The following is a 20,123-nucleotide window of genomic DNA, read 5'->3' as shown; positions in this document are numbered from 1 at the left end:
TGGATTCGTGTGTCATCTGCATAACAGTGAAATATGAGTACAAATTGAGAGGATTTGGCCAAGGGATAGCATGTAAATACTAAACAGCAATGGACGTAACACTGGGCCTTGTGGGACACCTTGTGATGCTGGGGCAGACCTGCAGTTGCCAATGTAGACAAACTGTTGTCTATCAGAAATATAGGAGTGGAACTAGGCAAGGAGTGTTCCGGAAACTCCAAGAAGCCTCTCCATACGGTCAGTTAAAATATAATGGCAGACAGTATCAAATACTGCAGACAGGCCTAGGAGGATAGGGATGAAAATGTTGACAGCATCAGCAGCACAGAGGAGGTTGTTCACTACCTTTACCAAGGCAGTTTCAGTGCAATGCATAGCCCGGAAGCCTGACTGAAAGGGTTCGGAAAGTTCATGAGAGGCCATGTTTTGAAGGGGAGGTTTGAGATAGGCCTGTAGTTTAGACTTGTTACAAAACTTCTCCTGCTAGAAACGGATTCTTGGCTTATCCACCCATACTCACCTCATTTCAAATGCTTGCGTTGGACCCCAAAAAGCTTCTTCACACAAGTAAATCAGATTTGACATTGAATTTGATATATGTGCTCTGTTATTTTGGATAGCCCTCTGACATTTTGAAGAGAGAGTAGTATGTGTGCGAGAAGATTAGTTTTGTTAGTTTTGTTTTGGGGTTTCCTAAATGTGTGCCGTATTAGTTGGGACATTTGCCTTTGACCTGCTGTAATTCCAATATAATCCCATGACGAATCTGCGGTTGCTGTTTATTTTCTGCTCAGCTTTTTGGACCATCCTCCTGTTGTACTTGGATTTTGAGGCAGGGTTTCCTGCATAACGACCGTGTTCCTTTGCACTCCTCAGATGATTGTCGATGGGGCGGTCACCACTGTGGTCCTGACCAAGCTGACCCCTCTGACGGAGTATGTGATCAACGTCTTCTCTGTGACCGGAGGGGAGACCAGCGAAGAGCCACTGAAGGGCACTGAAACCACCTGTAAGTGTTGCAGCCGTGCTGCTCCCTCTCCTCTCTGTCTTGTATTCCTCTTCCGCCGTTTCCTCACACAACCTCGTCCCAATTACCCAGAGTAAACCTTGTAATCACTTCCTAGAAAGGTGGCCCGGTTCAGCCAATCCAATAGCCTTATTTGGAAGTTGAATGACTCAGCAGAGCTGCAGATGAGATGAGTTTCGCAAAGACGTCTGTCGGTTGCCCTCAGGGATGATTAAAAGTGAACTTTAATGTAGGGATAGCAACACCGCTCCAATGAGTTCCACTGGTGTAGGAGCTCATTTGTTTCATTACGGTATACGATGCTGAAATTAACTACATCCCCATGCCCTCCATGCTTATTAGGCTGTTTTTAAATGGGTTGAACATGGGATGGAACTTTATGTTGCTCTTGGAGGCGTATTAAACAGGGTTGTTTACACCACCAGGGTTATATTGGGTGTATATCTGATTGGTGGCAGTAAAGTGTTAAACAACAAGTTCCCTTAAGGTTTCCCTTCTCATGAGGAGAATAACCATTGTTCTCTCATTTCTGGGCCTCATTAAAAGTGTCTTAAGAAAACGGACATCATTTCACATGATGGTTAAATACACTGACCACTTTCATTGTTCCATTTGTACTTAATAGTGGACGTTGTTACTTTTTGAAATGTGTCCCTTTGATTTACATGGTGGATGTGCTAAGATATTTCTCACTCCCATAAAGCATGGTTATTGTTTTGTCGCCCGCCACTTGGACAGCGTAATAGTAGGGTGAGATCACCGTAGTTTCCTTTATTTGTCGGTTTAAGCTAAGACGTTGATCAGTGGTGGAAAAACGATTCAATTGTCATACTTGAGTAAAAGTACAGATACCTTAATAGAAAATGAATCAAAATTCTACTTGAGTAAAAGTTTTAAAGTATTTTGTTTTAAATATACTTAAGTGTCAAAAGTAAATGGAATTGCCAAAATATACTTAGGTATCAAAAGTCAAAGTATAAATCATTTCAAATTTCTAATATTCATTTATTACATTTTTATTTACAGATAGCCAGGGGCACATTCCAACGCAATTTACAAACAAAGCATTTGTGTTTAGTGAGTCCGCCAGATCAGAGGCAGTAGGGATGACCATGGATGTTTGTTACGGTTTTCTTGCGGTGAAGGAGAGTCGGACCAAAATGCGGCGTGGTTATTTAGATACATCTTTAATGAAGATGAAACATGATCCATACAAAAACAATAAACGTAAAGTGAAAACCGAAACAGCCTAAACTGGTGCAAACTAACACAGAGACAGGAACAATCACCCACCAAAACACTCAAAGAATATGGCTGCCTAAATATGGTTCCCAATCAGAGACAACGATAAACACCTGCCTCTGATTGAGAACCACTCCAGACAGCCATAGACTATACTAGATAAACCCACTAAGCCACAATCCCAATACCTACAAAAACCCCAAGACAAAACACACCACATAATAAACCCATGTCACACCCTGGCCTGACCAAAATAATAAAGAAAACACAAAATACTTAGACCAGGGCGTGACAATGTTCTTTTAATAAGTGTGTGAATTGGACCATTTTCCTGTCAAAATGTAACGAGTACTTTTCAGTTCCAGGGAAAATGTATGGAATAAAAAGTACGTTATTTCTTCAGGAATGTGGAATGAAGTAGAAGTTGGCAAAAGTATTAGTAAAGTACAGATACTCCAAAAAAAACTACTTAAACTACTCGTACTTCAAAGTATTTTTACTTAAGTACTTTTCACCACTGACGTTTGCAACCCAAGTGGCACACTATTCCCTATAATAGTGCACTATTCTTGACCAGGGCCCTCCTGTGTAATCTGTTAGTGTGGCTCAGCCGTAAACACAGAGATGTGGGTGGCTGGGTTGTGTTGTGGATGTCAATAGACTAGAGTTAGGTGGGTAGCTGTGGTTGTAGGTTTTCCAACATTTCCAGAAGATGGGCAGGGAATCTGCTCTCCTGATGTTAGGGTGGAGCTTGTTCCACTATTGGGGTGCCAGGATAGAGGAGAGCTTCGACTGGTGGTGACTAACTGTGGGTTTCCTACCTGCTCTCTCCGCAGTGCCACTACCCGGGGTGATCAAGTTGACTGTGTACGACGAGACCATGACCACCTTTAAGGTGAGGTGGGAGAAGGCTGAAGGGGCGACAGGATATATGCTGCTCTACCGTGCCATCAATGCCACTGTGCCCACTGTGGAGAAAGAGGTGAGTAGGAGAACAAACACACATGCACACACACACACACACACACACACACACACACACACATATCCTGGTGGAGGACGCGTTGGATAGGAGCTCCATGTGCATGATCAGCATATCCCCATCCAGTTTATAACTCCTTGAAGCCAAGGCCTCTGCTAGCGGGGCCTTACTCATTCCAGATGGCAATATGATGATCTCTGCACAGAGCAGGAAGTGGACGTTTACAGTGGTGTTCAGGCAAGGCCTACAAAAAAACAGACCCTTTGGACCCATAGGGTAATGGGAAGGACTAGCTCATGCTGACCCTGTGCAGATGATTTTTTCACCAGTGAAGTCATTGAGATGATATTAACCAAAGAAAATCTTAACAAATGCGGTATATTTTGAACTGCAGGCTTCTGTAAGGGCTGGCAAGACATAGTGTACCCTTTAGAGGGATTTCACTATGGACTGAAGGCAGCAAGGCAGGCATACCAGTTAGCGCTGTGAACCAGGTGTTCAAAAAGTGTCCTTTTGACAAGTCCTGTCTTGTTGTTTTGTTCCTCTTTGTTGTCCGGCCTGCTCTAACACTCTCTTTCTCTCCCTCCTCTCCTTCTCTCCCTCTCCCCTTCCCCCCCTCTCCTTCTCTCCCTCTCCCCTTCCCCCCTCTCCTGCCTCCCCTGCCGTGCAGGTACGAGTTGGGGCAGATGTGAATGATGTTCAGCTGAAGGATCTTATCACCGACACAGCGTATACACTCACCCTGTTCGCCCTACATGGAGTGGCAGCCAGCAACCCCCTCATAGACCAAGGAGTCACCTGTATGTTCCTCTTATCTCTGTCTCTCTTTGTCTCTCCCTTTCTCTCTCGTCTCTCTCTCTCTTTCTCTCTCTTTTTGTCTCTCTCGTCTCTCTCTCTTTCTCTCTATCGCTCTCTCTTTCTCCCTCTTTCTCTCTCTTTCTCTCTCTTTTTGTCTCTCTCTCACTCAATTTCAATTAAATTTAAGGGGCTTTATTGGCATGGGAAACATATGTCTACATTGCCAAAGCAAGTCAAATAAATAAAACACACAAGTTAAATAAACAATAAAAAATTAACAGTAAACATCACACTCACAAAAGTTCCAAAAGAATAAAGACATTTCAAATGCCATATTATGTCTATATACAGTGTTGTGACGATGTGCAAATAGTTAAAGTACAAAAGGGGAACATAAGCAAACATAAATATGGGTTGTATTTACAATGGTGTTTGTTCTTCACTGGTTGCCCTTGTTGCTGTGATGCCACACGGGTATTTCACCCAATAGATATGGGAGTGTATCAACATCTCTTTCCCCCACCATGACCCTATAGAGCTGTGTACTACCTTACAATATATAGATGGGTCTAAGACTCACTAACTTTCACTCCCGTGCCCCCTCTACCACACGCTCTCTTTTCTCCCTCTCTATCCCTTTCTCTGTCATTTCTCTTACCCAGTGCCCTTGCCACCATCGGGTAATCTGATGATCACTGATGTCACCCATAGCGCCATGAAGCTCAGATGGGACGCATCCCCGGGGAAAGTCCTCAAGTACATCATCACCTACAAGCCAGAGGAAGGAGAGCTCAAAGAGGTGACACGAGCACCACACATTTAAACAGGCCTGTCGCTAATATAGAATTTTCCTTTCAATCTGAAAGGTTTTGAAACACAATCTCTAGCTACAGCAATAAATAACATGTATGGTTAAGCCCTATGGACCCTGGTCAAAAGTAGTACACTATGTAGGGAATGGGGTGTCATTTAGGACACACGAATACTGTCCTCAAGGTTCTACAGTGGTGCCATGAGGTCATGGGAAAAGGGTTAGTGAGGAACTCAACGTTCTCTATGATCGCTTAGCTGTTTAGGGAAGGCCACTGAAGTCAGGGGGTTATAATAGCAGCCCTTTCAGTAGACTGGGATCTTGACTCCATGGGCAGGCCAGCACACGTCGATGTGGGGAAAGAAGCCTACTGGCAGTCAGAGAAGACCCTGGCCCCAGCACCCAGCCACAGGCTCAGAGATATATCACTGGCGTCACTCGTCATCATTTCTCACTTACATTTAAGAGACCGCCAAGCTGTGAAGAAAGCTCAAAATTGATGTTGAAGGAGGTGTCTCTTTGGACACCCCTGAAAGAACCTCCAGAAATGACTGATGGATGAGCTATGGGCCTCCACTGGATACATCCAACCGGCTCCTCTCATGGATAACATCTGAAGGCTGCTGTCTCCAAAGTAGCCTCTCTCTGTGGATTTATGTTCTGAGGTCTGCCCTGTCGGTTGCCACAGATTTTTCCTCCACGTTACAATTGGAGGACTGTCGCTGTTATGGACACCTTTTTCTTGATTTTCTTTCTCGAAGTTTGAAGTGGAAACTGAATTGAAAGAGACATTTATCCGCATTCCTGCTGGAAGCTTTTTGACTTCAAGGGTTTTTCCTACCATTAAACATCCTCTGGAATTACCAATATAGCCGTAGGACTTTTCTAAGGACACGTACTATTATTCATGAGGCTTTTCTCAAATGTGCTGATGACGTTTAGAAATGACAAGGAAAGAAATTGGAGAGAGGAAAGAGGGGGATTTCACTTCGAGAACATTGTATTGGTTAACATCAATGTTCAAAATGGGACAATCTGAGTTTATGTTAATGTTAGTAGTGGGAGTTCATGCTAGTTGTACAGCAAAAATACGGTTGTTAATTGTTTTGTTGATCCTATAATCTTAATACCCCTTTTATGCCAGGTTGAAGTCAATGGTGATATAACATTCCTGCCTCTTACCAACCTCATCTCTCAATCTGAGTACGACGTTGCTGTCACCCCAGTTTACGACGAAGGCGTTGGAAACTCTATGCTTGGACAAGCCATTACAGGTACACAATCGTTTGTCTGATTTATTGTTTGGCTGACGAGCAGTAGATTATAGATTAGTTTGTCTGTATGGTTAGAATTGAGTCTGCAGATCCCCCTTGGATTCAGCCTCTCGTCTTTCTAGATGAAGCCCAAACATGAAGCCACTGTTCCCCGAGGGGGAGGGGTGTGTGTGTGTGTGTGTGTCTAGTTAATTGTGTGTTTGTGTGTGTCTGCTGTCACTCACTGCATGGGGCCTTCTTCATCATTAATCACAGATGATTTGAGGACATTTTGTTTTCCACACACTCACACACAAAAACCCATTTGTCGACGATTGTTCCACAAAATGGACTCGCAGCAAAAATGTTCCTCACATGGTTCGCAGCCCTTCTGATGAAATGGCTTTGCCTCATCTCTCAGGACTTCCTCATAATAATCACGTCTCCCTCTCTCACGTCTCTGTCCATGTGTACAGATGTTGTTCCTGCCCCGCAGAATCTGAAGTTGTCTGAGGTGACCCAGACCTCGTTCAGGGCCACCTGGGAACACGGGGCCCCTGACGTGGCCCTCTACCGAATTGGCTGGACCAAGAAGGGAGAGAACAACTTCCAATATGTACGTTGATCAAGTGGCTAGCCGACGGTGATTGTTGACTGGACTATCTACTGCTATAGAGCAGACAGGATTGAATGGAGTGGTGAAATGTGACTGTTTATGCTTTGTCACTCACTCTCTCTTTCCCTCTCCCTTTCTCACTCCCCCCCCCCACCCTCCCCTCTCCAGTCTATCCTGAACAGTGATGAAACGTCCCATAATCTGGAGAACCTGGATCCGGACACCCTGTATGATGTCACCGTCACGGCCATCTACCCAGACGAGTCAGAGAGCGAGGACCTGATTGGCAGCCAGCGCACATGTAGGTTGACCCTTCTCTTCTTCTCCTCTGTCATCCTCCTATCAATTCCATTCATGTTTTCCAGTTAGACCACAGATGTGGTCCACAGCGTATTGAAATAACCTGTTGTTCTCATGACGTTCTCTTTTCCCAGTGTTAAAGATGACCACACCTGGTATGTTATTTGAAACGGAGAAGGACATTCTCATTGTAATATTCATGACTATAATTATTATGGTAATGCGAACGATAATGACAGTGTTGTTGATGGAAAACACACTTAAAAAAATAAATAATAATCTGCATGTGCATTGATGTGCCTTTAAAGAGCTGCAAATGCAAAAGTGTGACTACTGACCCCGCAGGGACCGGACATTCCACCACAGACACCTCATTGTCAACCATTCGTCATAATATCATTTCTCATGTCATTTAATGTCGTTTTTCATGCCGTAATGTTGTCCTTCCTCATGTCTTTAATGTCAAGCCTCATCATGTCACAATGTCTTCCTTATCAATGTCCCCATCATTAGAAATGCATGTGCCATATTTAATGGTAACCTTACCGGCTGCTTCACTCTCCCTTTGTGTCGCTTATGTGTACTTCATCACCAAATCATGTGTTCTCGTCACCAAATCACGTGTTCCCATCATCTCACCCCCCCCATCATTACCGTCATTGCTTCATCCAGCTTCATGACCCCCAAGTGATCATTGGGAATTGGTAAAGGCTGTGTCATGTGCCCTGCAGCCATTTTGTATACATTACCACTGTCTTGGGTCAGTGTATTGATTTGTAATGTGTTCCTAGCTCCCACTGGACCTCCGCAGAACTTGCAGGTGTTCAACGCGACCACGGTCACTCTGACAGTGAAGTGGGACCACGCCCCAGGTCCCGTACAGAACTACAAGATCTCCTTCCAACCTGTGGCAGGAGGCAAAGCTCTCTCAGTAAGTCACACACCCTCCAGTAGTTTCTTGAAACATTTGAATAATTCTAACTAATTGTGTATTTTGAGCAACTGATACGCTTTGGCCGCCCATGACGTCCTGACTACTAAATCCTTTAACTTGATGAATTATGCCTTCTGGGTATGATATCTCTCAGTTTACTCACCTATAATTTAGAGTAGGTTGTTCTTACTTTCTGGTCTGTAAGTGAGCGGTGATGTTGGTTGTTATCAGTGTAATTTCTCCAATGTGCCTGAAGTAGTTTAACCCCAATGATGAAAATGGGAAAATCTGTGCATCAGTACTTCTTAAGGCCAACAGATAAACAGCCCAAAACCTTAAAGGGATAGTTCACCCAAATTACAAAATAAAAGATTGGTTTTCTTAACCTGTAAGCAATCTATGGACAAGGTATGACAGCAATCCATGCGTTGGTTTAGTTTCCCTGGCACTGTTTCCACATGCTAACGTTTGAGCATTTATGGCACAAATCTCATTCAAATCATGGGACCGGTGTTAGCATTTTTTTGCACATCATGTTAAAATCATCTGTAAGTGACTTTCAGCAATACATTTGAGATACTTTTGGATGATTTGGACATGACGTGCAAAAAAGGCTAATATCGGTCCCATGACATCAATGGGATTTGTGCCACAAATGCTACAACGTTAGCATGTGGAAATAGTGCCAGGAAAACTAAACCAAAGAATGGATTGCTGTCATACATTTTCCGGAGACTGCTTACAGGGTAACGAAACCAATATGCCATTTTGTAACTCGGCCAAAACTATGCCTTTAAAGTCAAAGGGCTAAATCCGTGTGCATAGAAGTACTGAAGCATTTCTGAATTGGTTCATTGTAACATGAAATCCCTTGCCTCTTGGGACCCACTAGTGGTCCCCCCCCCCCCCGACAAGGGTAGTAAGTAGTAGTCCCGTGTGGCTCAGTTGGCACAGCATGGCGCTTGCAATGCCAGGTCTGTGGGTTCAATTCCCACAGGGGACCAGAACTAAAACGTGTCAAATGTAAATGTATTAACAACAGGCTCTTTTGTCTTCCTGCACATCGTTAGTTTGACATTTGATCATGACATTGTCTTCCTATCCAGTCTGTTTGTGTACTTACTGTATCTGGCAGCCAAGCCCACATTCCTAACTGATAACTTAATTGTGAGCAGCGACGGAAATTGCATGGGAATTCCTTTCGGGAACTTTTTTAGGGGGTCTTTTTCGGTTGACAATGCGCTAATATGAAAAGAATTTGGTTAGTTAAACAATTTTCCTAAGTGTCTCTGAGAAGTTATGACAGGGCACCCCAAACAAGGTGTCAGTTCTCTAAACCGTGATCTCAACATGACACCATTGGGACAGAGCTGTTGCATGTACATCTGATCCCGTCATAGCACATTATTGCTATTATAGTACTGTGTCTCTGTACACTTAAAACAGTATGGAGACATCTGCTGCTGTGGGTCTGAAGACTTGTTGATTTAACATAAGGCATATAAGCCAGGCATGACGTTCACACTTGAGTGATATGAGGATCCTCAAGTGCCTTTCTCTGATATGATGGTTTAGGGATGTCAAAGCACAAACAGTGGATGTGTTGCTTAGGTGAGCTGCGAAGTAGATATGTCAGATATAAGCAAATGCAAAGGAAATGGCATCGTATGTATTTCCGCTCAATGGCTTTAGCGCTTCCTGCTGTCAATAGTTGTTGCTTACTGTAGTGCCCATTAATCGGCATGATGTTGCATTGTTTTCTCCTAAGGTGTTTGAATGAGCAACTCTGTTCACACAAATGGCATCAGGTAAATAAATGATTCATGTATTGGTTGATTATAGAGAAACTCAATTGCTGCTTTGATAGAGTTGGAGTTTACATTGGTCACGTTTGGATGGCTTCCCCGGGACAGTGTCGAAGAACTCTGCTTGGCCTCAACTGCCGAGGTAGCTAGCTAGTGAGCTTCAGGGCATTTTGTCTCAGAGTCGAGGAAAAGCGCTAACCATTGAAACAGTGTTACTTGTCATCCATCTATCAGCCCCTTTATAATGTATTGCTCTTTAAACTTTGAAGTGAGATGTTCTATCCTCCCAGAGACATAGAAAAGACTCTGACTGTTGACATGTTGTCTCCCAAACAGACCCAGGTAGGAGGGAAGAAGAACAGTGTCATCCTCCAGAAGCTAACGCCTGACACTCCCTACTCTGTCACCGTGGCTGCCATTTACCCCAGCGGAGAGGCCAAAGACATCTCAGGCCGAGGAAAGACCAGTAAGTGGACCTGACGACAGGATCTCTCGAACCCGTATAAAAGGCCAGAGAACACCCACAACATTCCCCCAATAGATGTATAATTTTAGAGTACAATCAATAGAGAAGATAAGACGATTTTGTACAGGATTTTGACGTCAGTTCAACCAATATAATAACAAGAACACACAGTCATATGTTTGAAACCCCATATTAAAGCCATTTGGTTTTTACGCAGAGCCTCTTGGTGGAGTAAAGAACCTGCAGGTGATCAACCCCACCATGACCACCCTGAACGTGAAATGGGAGGCGGCTGACGGGAAAGTGAAAGAATACAAAGTCATCTATGTACCTGCTAACGGTGGAGCTGAGAGCATGGTAGGCATGGTAGGACCGGTAGGAAGTCTCTCAGCTTACAGTTGGCTGACTGTAGAAAATACTCCCAACAATTCACATCCAAAAATAAGAATTAGCATATCACTGTATTGTTTGATATTGTTTGTTTTATGAATCACAAAATATGGTAAACAGCTACAGTATCTTCAGTCAAACAGGGTTGCATAGGCATGTTGGCCGTCGTTAATAGTTGGGTTGTGTTTGTGTAATGTAAAGGAGACTGTGGATGCCACTTCCACCACCACGGTTCTGAAAGGCCTCCTGCCAGACACCCTCTACACCGTCTCACTGGTGCCTGTCTATGAAGTGGGAGATGGACAGAAACAGTCTGAGAACGAAAAGACAAGTAAGACGGGCTGATCTAAGTCTAAAGATCGTTAAAGATCTTCTAAAGATCACTTATTCAGTGATCTTTTCAGGGACTGATAATGGCCTTCTTAAAAGCCGATTTATGGAGTGAATCCATAAATAACCACCAATGCGGAGGATAACTCTACATTGAGTCTGTATTTTAACTTTATACAGACTCCTGCAATACCAAGTTCAATCAGTAGAATGTTTCAGGGACTGCCTAATGGCCATAAAACCCATTAGTATCATCAATGAAGAGGATAACTCTTCATTGCTGGATTTGAACTTCATACGAACTTGATAAGATAGTACTTTATTAAGTTCTATCAATCAATATAATGTGATATTATTAAAGCCTCTTTTGGCGTATCCAGGGCCCCTGGGTGGAGTGAGAAACTTGCAGGTGACCAATCCCACCATGACCACTTTGAATGTGAAATGGGAGCCAGCCGATGGGAAGGTCAAGGAGTACAACGTCTTCTATGTACCTGCTGCTGGTGGAGCTGCTGAGGCCATGGTAGGACGAGTGCTGTAGCTGATAGTGTAGAAATGGTTGTTTCCCCATTGCTTGTGTCGTGGAAATTCTACAGAGGAACACTCAAAGTCAAATTTAATGAATAATTGTTTTTGTACGTTAGCTGGAGAGGTTCCTACAAACTTGATGCAACATAGTACACGTCTGTCAGGAGCTCCACGGGGGCTGTCCGTTAGTCCTCTAATGTACTGCGTACACAGACAGTTATATTTGCATGATTCAGTTTATTCATTATTCGCAATTAATTCATCATTCATGTTTGGTTCATGCATGTGACCGACAAATACTGGTTCATGAATGTGACAGACCAATACCTCACAAGGCTTCTTCTCTCCAAGCTATAACCTTGAAACTGAGATATTCTTTCGTTCTCAAAACAAGGTTCTGGGCATACTGCCAAATTGCAGATGCTGATAGTGAGGATTCATTCAGTCAGTCCCTTGCATGAACACAGAAATTGGTTATTAGAAAAGCACAAACATAACATTTTCCATTCAACTTGCCATATAAAACATGTATAGTTGGCATGTTGGTAGTGGGCAGTCATTAATAGTTGGGTTGTGTTTGTTTAATGTAAAGGAGACTGTGGCTGCCACTGCCACCACCACAATTCTGAAAGGCCTCCTGCCAGACACCCTCTACACCGTTTCACTGGTGCCTGTCTACGAAGTGGGAGATGGACAGAAACAGTCTGAGAACGAAAAGACAAGTAAGACGGGCTGACATCTAAGTCTAAAGATCGTTAAAGATCTTCTAAAGATCACTTATTCAGTGATCTTTTCAGGGACTGATAATGGCCTTCTTAAAAGCCAATTTATGGAGTGAATCCATAAATAACCACCAATGCGGAGGATAACTCTACATTGAGTCTGTATTTTAACTTTATACAGACTCCTGCAATACCAAGTTCAATCAGTAGAATGTTTCAGGGACTGCCTAATGGCCTTAAAACCCATTAGTATCATCAATGGAGAGGATAACTCTTCATTGCTGGATTTTATCTTCATACAAACTTGATAAGATAGTACTTTATTAAGTTCTATCAATCAATATAATGTGATATTATTAAAGCCTTTTTTGGCGTATCCAGGGCCCCTGGGTGGAGTGAGAAACTTGCAGATCACCAATCCTACCATGACCACCCTGAACGTGAAATGGGAGCCAGCTGAGGGGAAAGTCAAAGAATACAAAGTCTTATATGTACCTGCTGCTGGTGGTGGTGCTGAGGCCATGGTAGGTAGGGCTGGGAATTGCCAGGGATCTCACAATACAAAATCACAATACTTAGCTGCCAAAAACAATGTATATTGCAATTCTCACGAGAGAGAATTGCAGAGAGACAAGAGAAAACTGGTTTTGATCAGTCAGGGAAATAAATGTGCTAAACGCATGTTGGCTCACTATTTAAAATAAGATAGAAAACAAGCTATAGGATGAAACATACTGGAATTCTGGAGCAGGTACAGCTAACTACAGTAGCAAAAACATACATACAGTGCTTTCGGAAAGAATTCAGACTGTTTACGTTTTCCACATGTTGTTACGTTACAGCCTTATTCTAAAATAGTTTTTTTTTAAAATCCTCAGCAATCTACACACAATACCCCATAATGACAAAGTGAAAACAGGTTTTTAGACATTTTTGCAAATGTATTAAAAATTGAAAACTGAAATACCTTATTTACGTAAGTATTCAGACCCTTTGCCATGAGACTTGCAATTGAGCTCAGGTGCATCCCGTTTCCATTGAGCATCCTTGAGATGTTTCTACAACTTGATTGGAGTCCACCTGTGGTAAATTAAATTGATTGGACATGATTTGGAAAGGCACACACCTGTCTATATAAGACACCACAGTTGACAGTGCATGTCAGAGCAAAAACCAAGCTATGAGGTCAAAGGAATTGTCCGTAAAGCACCAAGACAGGATTGTGTCGAGACACAGATCTGGTCGGAAGTTATCAAAACATTTCTGCAGCATTGAAGGTCCCCAAGAACACAGTGGCCTCCATCATTCTTAAATGGAAGCACCAAGACTCTTCCTAGAGGTGGCCAAACTGAGCAATCAGAGAGCGGGGCCATGGTCAAGGGGGTGACCAAGAACCAGATGGTCACTCTGACTGCGCTCTAGAGTTCCTCTGTGGAGATGGGAGAACCTCCCAGAAGGACAACCATCTCTGCAGCACTCCACCAATCAGGCCTTTATGGTAGAGTGGCCAGACGGAAGCCACTCCTCAGTAAAAGGTGCATGACAGCCCGCTTGGAGTTTGCCAAAAGGCACCTAAAGACTCTCAGACTATGAGCAACAAAATTCTCTGGTCTGATGAAACCAAGATTGAACTCTTTGATCTGAATGCCAAGCGTCACGTCTGGAGAAAACCTGGTACCATCCCTACAGTGAGGCATGGTGGTGGCAGCATCATGCTGTGGGGATGTTTTTCAGCGGCAGGGACTGGGAGTCAAGTCAGGATCGAGGAAAAGATGAATAGAGCAAAGTTAGGAGAGATCCTTAATGAAAGCCTGCTCCAGAGTGCTCAAGAACTCAGACTGGGGCGAAGGTTCACCTTCCAACAGGACAACGACCCTAAGCACACAGCCAAGACACTCGCAGGAGTGGCTTTGGGATAAGTCTCTGAATGGCCTTGAGCGGCCCTGCCAGAGCACAGACTTGAACCCGATCGAACATCTCTGGAGAGAACTGAAAATATATGTGCAGCAACGCTCCCCATACATCCTGACAGAGCTTGAGAGGATCTGCAGAGAAGAATGGGAGAAACCCCCCAAATACAGGTGTGCCAAGCTTGTAGCGTCATACCCAAATCGACTCGAGGCTGTAATCGCTGCCAAAGGTGCTTCAACAAAGTACTAAGTAAAGGGTCTGAATACTTATGTAAATGTGATATTTCTGTTTTTTATTTGTAATAAATTAGCAAAAAATTCTAAAAAGCAGTTTATGCTTTGTCGTTATGGGTGTAGACAATTTAATCAATTTTAGAATAAGGCTGTAACATAACAAAATCTGTAAAAAGTCAAGGGGTCTGAGTACTTTCCGAAGGCACTTGGGTACAAGCTTGGCACACCTGTAGTGGGCAAGTTTTTCCCATTCTTCTCTACAGATCCTCTCAAGCTCTGACAGTAACAGTCAAATGTTTGGACACAGCTACTCATTCAAGGGTTTATCTTTATTTTTACTATTTTCTACATTGTAGAATAATAGTGAAGACATCAACACTATGAAATAACATGTATGCAATCACGTAGTAACCAAAGAAGTGTTAAACAAATCAAAATATGTTATATTTTATATTCTTCAAAGTAGCCACCCTTTGCCTTGATGACAGCTTTGCACATTCTTGGCATTCTCCCAACCAGCTTCATGATGTAGTCACCTGGTATGCATTTAAATTAACAGGTGTGCCATGTTAAAAGTTCATTTGTAGAATTTATTTCCTTCTTAATGCGTTTGAGCCAGTTTTGTTGTGACAAGGTAGCTGTCATCAAGGCAAAGGGGGTCTACATTGAAGAATCTCAACTATAAAATATATTTAGATTTTTTTAACACTTCTTTTGGTTACTCCATGTTTCCATATGTGTAATTTAATAGTTTTTATGTCTTCACCATTATTATTCTACAATGTAGAAAATAGTAAAAATAAAGAGAACCCCTGGAAGGAATGGGTGTGTCCAAACTTTTGGTGGTACTGTATATATATATATATATATATATATATATATATATATATATATATATATATATATATATTTATTTGGTAACTTTTTTACAAAACGAGCCAAATATCAACATATTATCTCTCTCAAATTATTTTGCGATTATATAAATAGCGATTTTTTTTTTCTCCCCCTCATCACTAATTACGACTAGTACTCTAGCTGGCAGTGTTGTTAGAAATGGTTGTTTTCATGCCATTCAAAACATGTATTGTTGGCATGTTGGTAGTGGGCAGTCGTTAATAGTTGGGTTGTGTTTGTGTAATGTAAAGGAGACTGTGGGTGCCACTTCCACCACCACAATTCTGAAAGGCCTCCTGCCAGACACCCTCTACACCGTCTCACTGGTGCCTGTCTACGAAGTGGGAGATGGACAGAAACAGTCTGAGAACGAAAAGACAAGTAAGACGGGCTGACATCTACGTCTAAAGATCGTTAAAGATCTTCTAAAGATCACTTATTCAGTGATCTTTTCAGGGACTGATAATGGCCTTCTTAAAAGCTGATTTATGGAGTGAATCCATAAATATCCACCAATGCGGAGGATAACTCTCCATTGAGTCTGTATTTGAACTTTATACAGACTCCTGCAATACCAAATGTAATCAGTATAATGTTTCAGAGACTGCCCAATGGCCTTGAAACCCATTAGTATCATCAATGGAGAGGTTAACTCTTTTTTTGCTGGATTTTAACTACATGCCAACTCCATAAGATACGATGGTACTGTAATAAGTACTATCAATCAGTATCAAGTTATATTATTAAAGCCCTGGTTGGTGTGTCCAGAGCCTCTTGGTGGAGTGAAGAACCTGCAGGTGACCAACCCCACCATGGTCACATTGAACGTGAAATGGGATGCGGCCGAGGGGAATGTCAAAGAGTACAAAGTCATCTATGCACCTGCTGCCGGTGGAGCTGAAAGCATGGTAGGACTGGTAACTGACAGTGTAGAAAGTGTGGTTACTGTCAAGGGTATGAGTACTCATAATCCTTATACACTCCTGTTTGACTGAATATAGTTGCTTGTCATATTTTGTGATTTATATAACCTTAGTTATTGTTATGTTGGGAGTGGGCAAACGTTAATACTTGTATTGTGTTTGCATAATGTAAAGGAGACTGTGGCTGGAACCAACACAGTCCTGAAGGGCCTCACATCAGACACCATTTACACCGTTTCAGTCGTGCCGGTCTACGAAGTGGGAGATGGCAAGAAGATGTCGGAGAATGGAAAGACAAGTAAGCCTGGCTGACATCGGAAGAGGGATGGAGATAATGATCCTTTCAGAGTATCATAAGTAGAGGGTAGCTCTTCATTGCTGGATTTTAACTTTAACTTTGGTGTGTCCAAGGGCCCCTGGGTGGAGTGAAGAACTTGCAGGTGATCAACCCCACAATGACCACCCTGAACGTGCGCTGGGAGCCAGCCGATGGGAAGGTCAAGGAGTACAAAGTCTTCTATGTACCTGCTGCTGGTGGAGCTGCTGAGGCCATGGTAGGACGAGTGCTGTAGCTGATAGTGTAGAAATGGTTGTTTCCCCATTGCTTGCCATATAATAACACATGTATGTTGGGATGGGTAGAGGCTAATAGTTGGGTTGTGTTTGTGTCATCTTTAGGAAACTGTGGCTGCTACTGCCACAAGCACTGTCTTGAGAGGCCTCCAACCAGACACCCTCTACACTGTCTCACTGGTGCCTGTCTTCACCGAGACAGAGGGCAGAAGGCAGTCTGAGAACGGAAAGACAAGTAAGACTGGCTGACATCCAAGCAATCTTTCGCCATGCGTGAACCTTGATTGCAACCAAGACACGCCTCCACCTTTTCAGAACAACTCAGATGCCAGGGCATGCATACATCTCATTAATTGTCATTAGTACCCACTGTATGCTGTATTATTTGTATTCACTTTTTATATTTTCCTTTTACGGTATGGAGGTACAGAACCTCATTGCTGCCTGAAAGAGAACTATTTTCTTTGTCTGGCCATTTCTTTCTTTTTTTTGGCAGCAATAAGCTTCCGTAAACTGTGAGTTTTCAATGTAATATGATTATTAATGAGATAAGAGGGATATAATGGATGAGGGCCAGGTTTTCTATAGTTTTGGTTCTAATGTTGTTTTCCTCACCAGGACCGTTGGGGGGAGTGAAGAACCTGAAGGTGACTGAACCCACCATGACCTCTCTGAAGGTGGACTGGGACCCAGCAGACGGAGCCGTGCGCCAGTACAAGATCTTCTTCGTTCCTGTGGCTGGAGGAACACCAGAGGAAATGGTGGGTCTCTTTCACCTTATGACCTCATAAATAGCGTTTAGGAAATTAAACTGCGATAAAGCATTTCATCTGCAATCACCTTTTTCTCTTGTGTAAATAGGAGCAAGTACCTGGAAGCACCACCGCCATTGTTCTGAGAAACCTCAACCCTGACACACCTTACACAATATCAGTGTTGCCTATCTACCCTGTCAGGGATGGGAAACGCCAGTCGGAGAATGGAAAGACACGTGAGTAGAAACATCAAATGAACTGGTAGCCTATACAGCCTATTTTGCAAAGTGATTTGGGAATATTGGAAATGTGAAATATGGTTTACTTGATTTTCTCCGATAATCACAGAATCATATAATAATCATAATACCACACTTATATCTCTATTCCCAGTGCCTTTGGGTGGAGTGACCAATCTCCAGGTCACCAACCCTACCCACACCACCCTCACCACCAGCTGGGACGCAGCTGACGGCAATGTGCAGGGCTACAAAGTAATCTACACTCCCGTCGCAGGAGGCCTTGAGATTGTTGTGAGTATTCTACTGTACTCCGATCCACACTGCCTATCTCCATAAGCCTATAACTCATCACTGATACGGTGATGTTACATTTGTTGACAGTGTAATCCCCCTGAGCTCAGCCTAACACAATGGTTTCCAATCCTGTGGGAGGGAAGAATCCAGCTTCCTTGCACGGCATACTTTGTGGAGTGGGCATTTCGTCAGCCCAGCATGAGGAGTAGTGTTGAGGAGTTAGCATTGAGGACTTAGCGTTAGCAGTTCGCCTGCTGTGTTAAGCATGACGAGAGGCCGCAGCAGAGTAGTAACGCCGTTGTAGCCTAGCGAGGATGGAGTTCAGGCTGCATAGGAGCTAACAGAGTGTGAACAGCTCTGTGATCACAACTCTAATGTAATGGACTTTTTGGTTTGGTTTGGCTTATATTGAACAAGATACTCTAAAGCAGGTATTCCCAAAGTGGGGTATGCGTGTTTTTAACCATCTAGTGTTCAGCAAAAATAACAACACAATGTCAAATACAGGTGGCCTAGTCAAATAATGAACATCCAATCACATTAACTGTTACTCTCTCGCGGGAATTCCACTAACGGTCCATATGTAGCCAATCATAGCGGCTGCTCATTCCGTTTGCTCGAAAATTGATTAATGTTTAAAAAAAATGTAAGGCCCTAGATTCTACTACCAGCAGTACTACACCTGCACCTGTCGACGACACAAGTTGTTCTGCTTCCACGAGCACATCCAGTGCTAGCATCAGTAATTCTACATATGTCGTTAGCCCAGCTAGCATGGACACTGACAGCTGTGAATCTGATGCAGCCGAAGAGCTACTGCTCTCTTACCCGGAAAAGCACCGAACAACAGACAGGGACGTTGGACCATCGAAGAGGTGCAAATATGATGAGAACTACATTGATTTGGGGTTCACTTATATTGGGAGTAATGCCTTTCCTCAGCCACAGTGTGTTGTATGTGCAAAAGTTCTATCTAACAACTCGATGAAACCTTCACTCTTGCGCAGACATTAAGAAACAAAACATGCCAATTTGAAAGTTAAGCCACAGGAATTTTTTGAGGGAGAATTAAGACGACTTTCGAGTAGTAAGATATGTATAAAAGCAGCAGATACCATTAATAAGAAGGGGCAAGAAACGTCTTATATGGTGAGCTACAGTAGCTAGGACAGGCAAGCCCCATACTATTGTGGAGGACTTCATTCTTCCTGCTGCCGCGGATATGGCTGGGACAATGCTGGGGGAAAAGGCCATAAAATCTATGCAGACAATGACTTCATCAAACAACACTGTTTCACGACACACCAGTGACATGGCAAGAGATGTTTTGAAACAATTACTGCTTTGCATACAAGCCAGTGAATTCTATGCGTTACAGCTGGAGGAGTCAACAGATGTGGCGGGTCTGGCACTGCTCCTGGTCTGTTACGTTTATGGGGGGTCAATTAAGGACGACATCCTCTTCTGCAAACCACTGGAAACCAGGACAACAGGAGAGGATGTTTTTAAAGTACTGGACAGCTTTGTGACATCAAATAGACTTGGTGGTCAAGATGTGTTGGTATCTGTACTGATGGCACAAAAGCCATGACAGGGAGACATAGTGGAGTGGTAACGCGCGTGCAAGCAGTTGCTCCCGACGCTACTTGGGTACGAGAGGCTCTTGCTGCCAAGGGAATGCCTGACAGCTAGCAATATGTTTTGGACAATACAGTGAAAATGGTTAACTTTGTTAAAGCAAGGCCCCTGAACTCTCGTGTATTTTCTGCATTATGCAGTGACATGGGCAGCGAACATGTAATGCTTTTACAACATACAGAAGTGCGCTGGTTATCAGGGGTCAAAGTATTGACATGTTTTTTTTTTAGTTGAGAGACGAGCTTAAAGTTTTCTTAACTGACCATAATTTTCACTTGTCCGACCACTTGCATGATGACGAGTTTCTCACACGACTGGCCTATCTGGGTGATGTTTTGCTCACCTGAATCATCTGGATCTAGGATTACAGGAACCCTCCGCAACTATATCCAATATGCGGGACAAAATTGAGACTGATTAAGAAGTTGGCGCTCTTCTCTGTCTGCATTAACA

At 43.2% G+C, this 20,123-nt stretch overlaps 1 protein-coding gene across 8 annotated transcripts in view; it reads left to right on the top strand.

Moving 5' to 3' along the window:
- The window catches only part of col12a1b (collagen, type XII, alpha 1b), a 96,466-nt gene that overhangs the window by 39,553 nt on the left and 36,790 nt on the right, over positions 1–20,123 (top strand). For 3 of the 8 annotated variants that reach the window (XM_042300640.1, XM_042300642.1, XM_042300643.1), the window contains exons 23-45: positions 877–1,009; positions 3,106–3,251; positions 3,922–4,051; positions 4,712–4,848; positions 6,005–6,134; positions 6,590–6,729; positions 6,898–7,030; positions 7,164–7,184; positions 7,821–7,960; positions 10,105–10,234; positions 10,452–10,591; positions 10,826–10,955; positions 11,335–11,477; positions 12,075–12,204; positions 12,586–12,728; positions 15,497–15,626; positions 16,014–16,153; positions 16,343–16,466; positions 16,580–16,722; positions 16,847–16,976; positions 17,360–17,502; positions 17,603–17,732; positions 17,890–18,029. In XM_042300640.1, the coding sequence (XP_042156574.1) occupies positions 877–1,009; positions 3,106–3,251; positions 3,922–4,051; positions 4,712–4,848; positions 6,005–6,134; positions 6,590–6,729; positions 6,898–7,030; positions 7,164–7,184; positions 7,821–7,960; positions 10,105–10,234; positions 10,452–10,591; positions 10,826–10,955; positions 11,335–11,477; positions 12,075–12,204; positions 12,586–12,728; positions 15,497–15,626; positions 16,014–16,153; positions 16,343–16,466; positions 16,580–16,722; positions 16,847–16,976; positions 17,360–17,502; positions 17,603–17,732; positions 17,890–18,029 (3,006 nt within the window). Of the gene's footprint in view, positions 1–876; positions 1,010–3,105; positions 3,252–3,921; positions 4,052–4,711; positions 4,849–6,004; positions 6,135–6,589; positions 6,730–6,897; positions 7,031–7,163; positions 7,185–7,820; positions 7,961–10,104; positions 10,235–10,451; positions 10,601–10,825; positions 10,956–11,334; positions 11,478–12,074; positions 12,205–12,585; positions 12,729–15,496; positions 15,627–16,013; positions 16,154–16,342; positions 16,467–16,579; positions 16,723–16,846; positions 16,977–17,359; positions 17,503–17,602; positions 17,733–17,889; positions 18,030–20,123 lie in introns of all 8 variants that reach the window. The other 5 variants (XM_042300641.1, XM_042300644.1, XM_024377778.2 and 2 more) reach the window with 5 other exon arrangements.

The sequence above is a fragment of the Oncorhynchus tshawytscha genome, linkage group LG18, assembly GCF_018296145.1.
Source record: "Oncorhynchus tshawytscha isolate Ot180627B linkage group LG18, Otsh_v2.0, whole genome shotgun sequence".
Lineage (NCBI taxonomy): Eukaryota > Metazoa > Chordata > Actinopteri > Salmoniformes > Salmonidae > Oncorhynchus > Oncorhynchus tshawytscha.
Note: the sequence above shows the minus strand (reverse complement) of the source record. Positions and strands in the feature narration are given on the sequence as shown.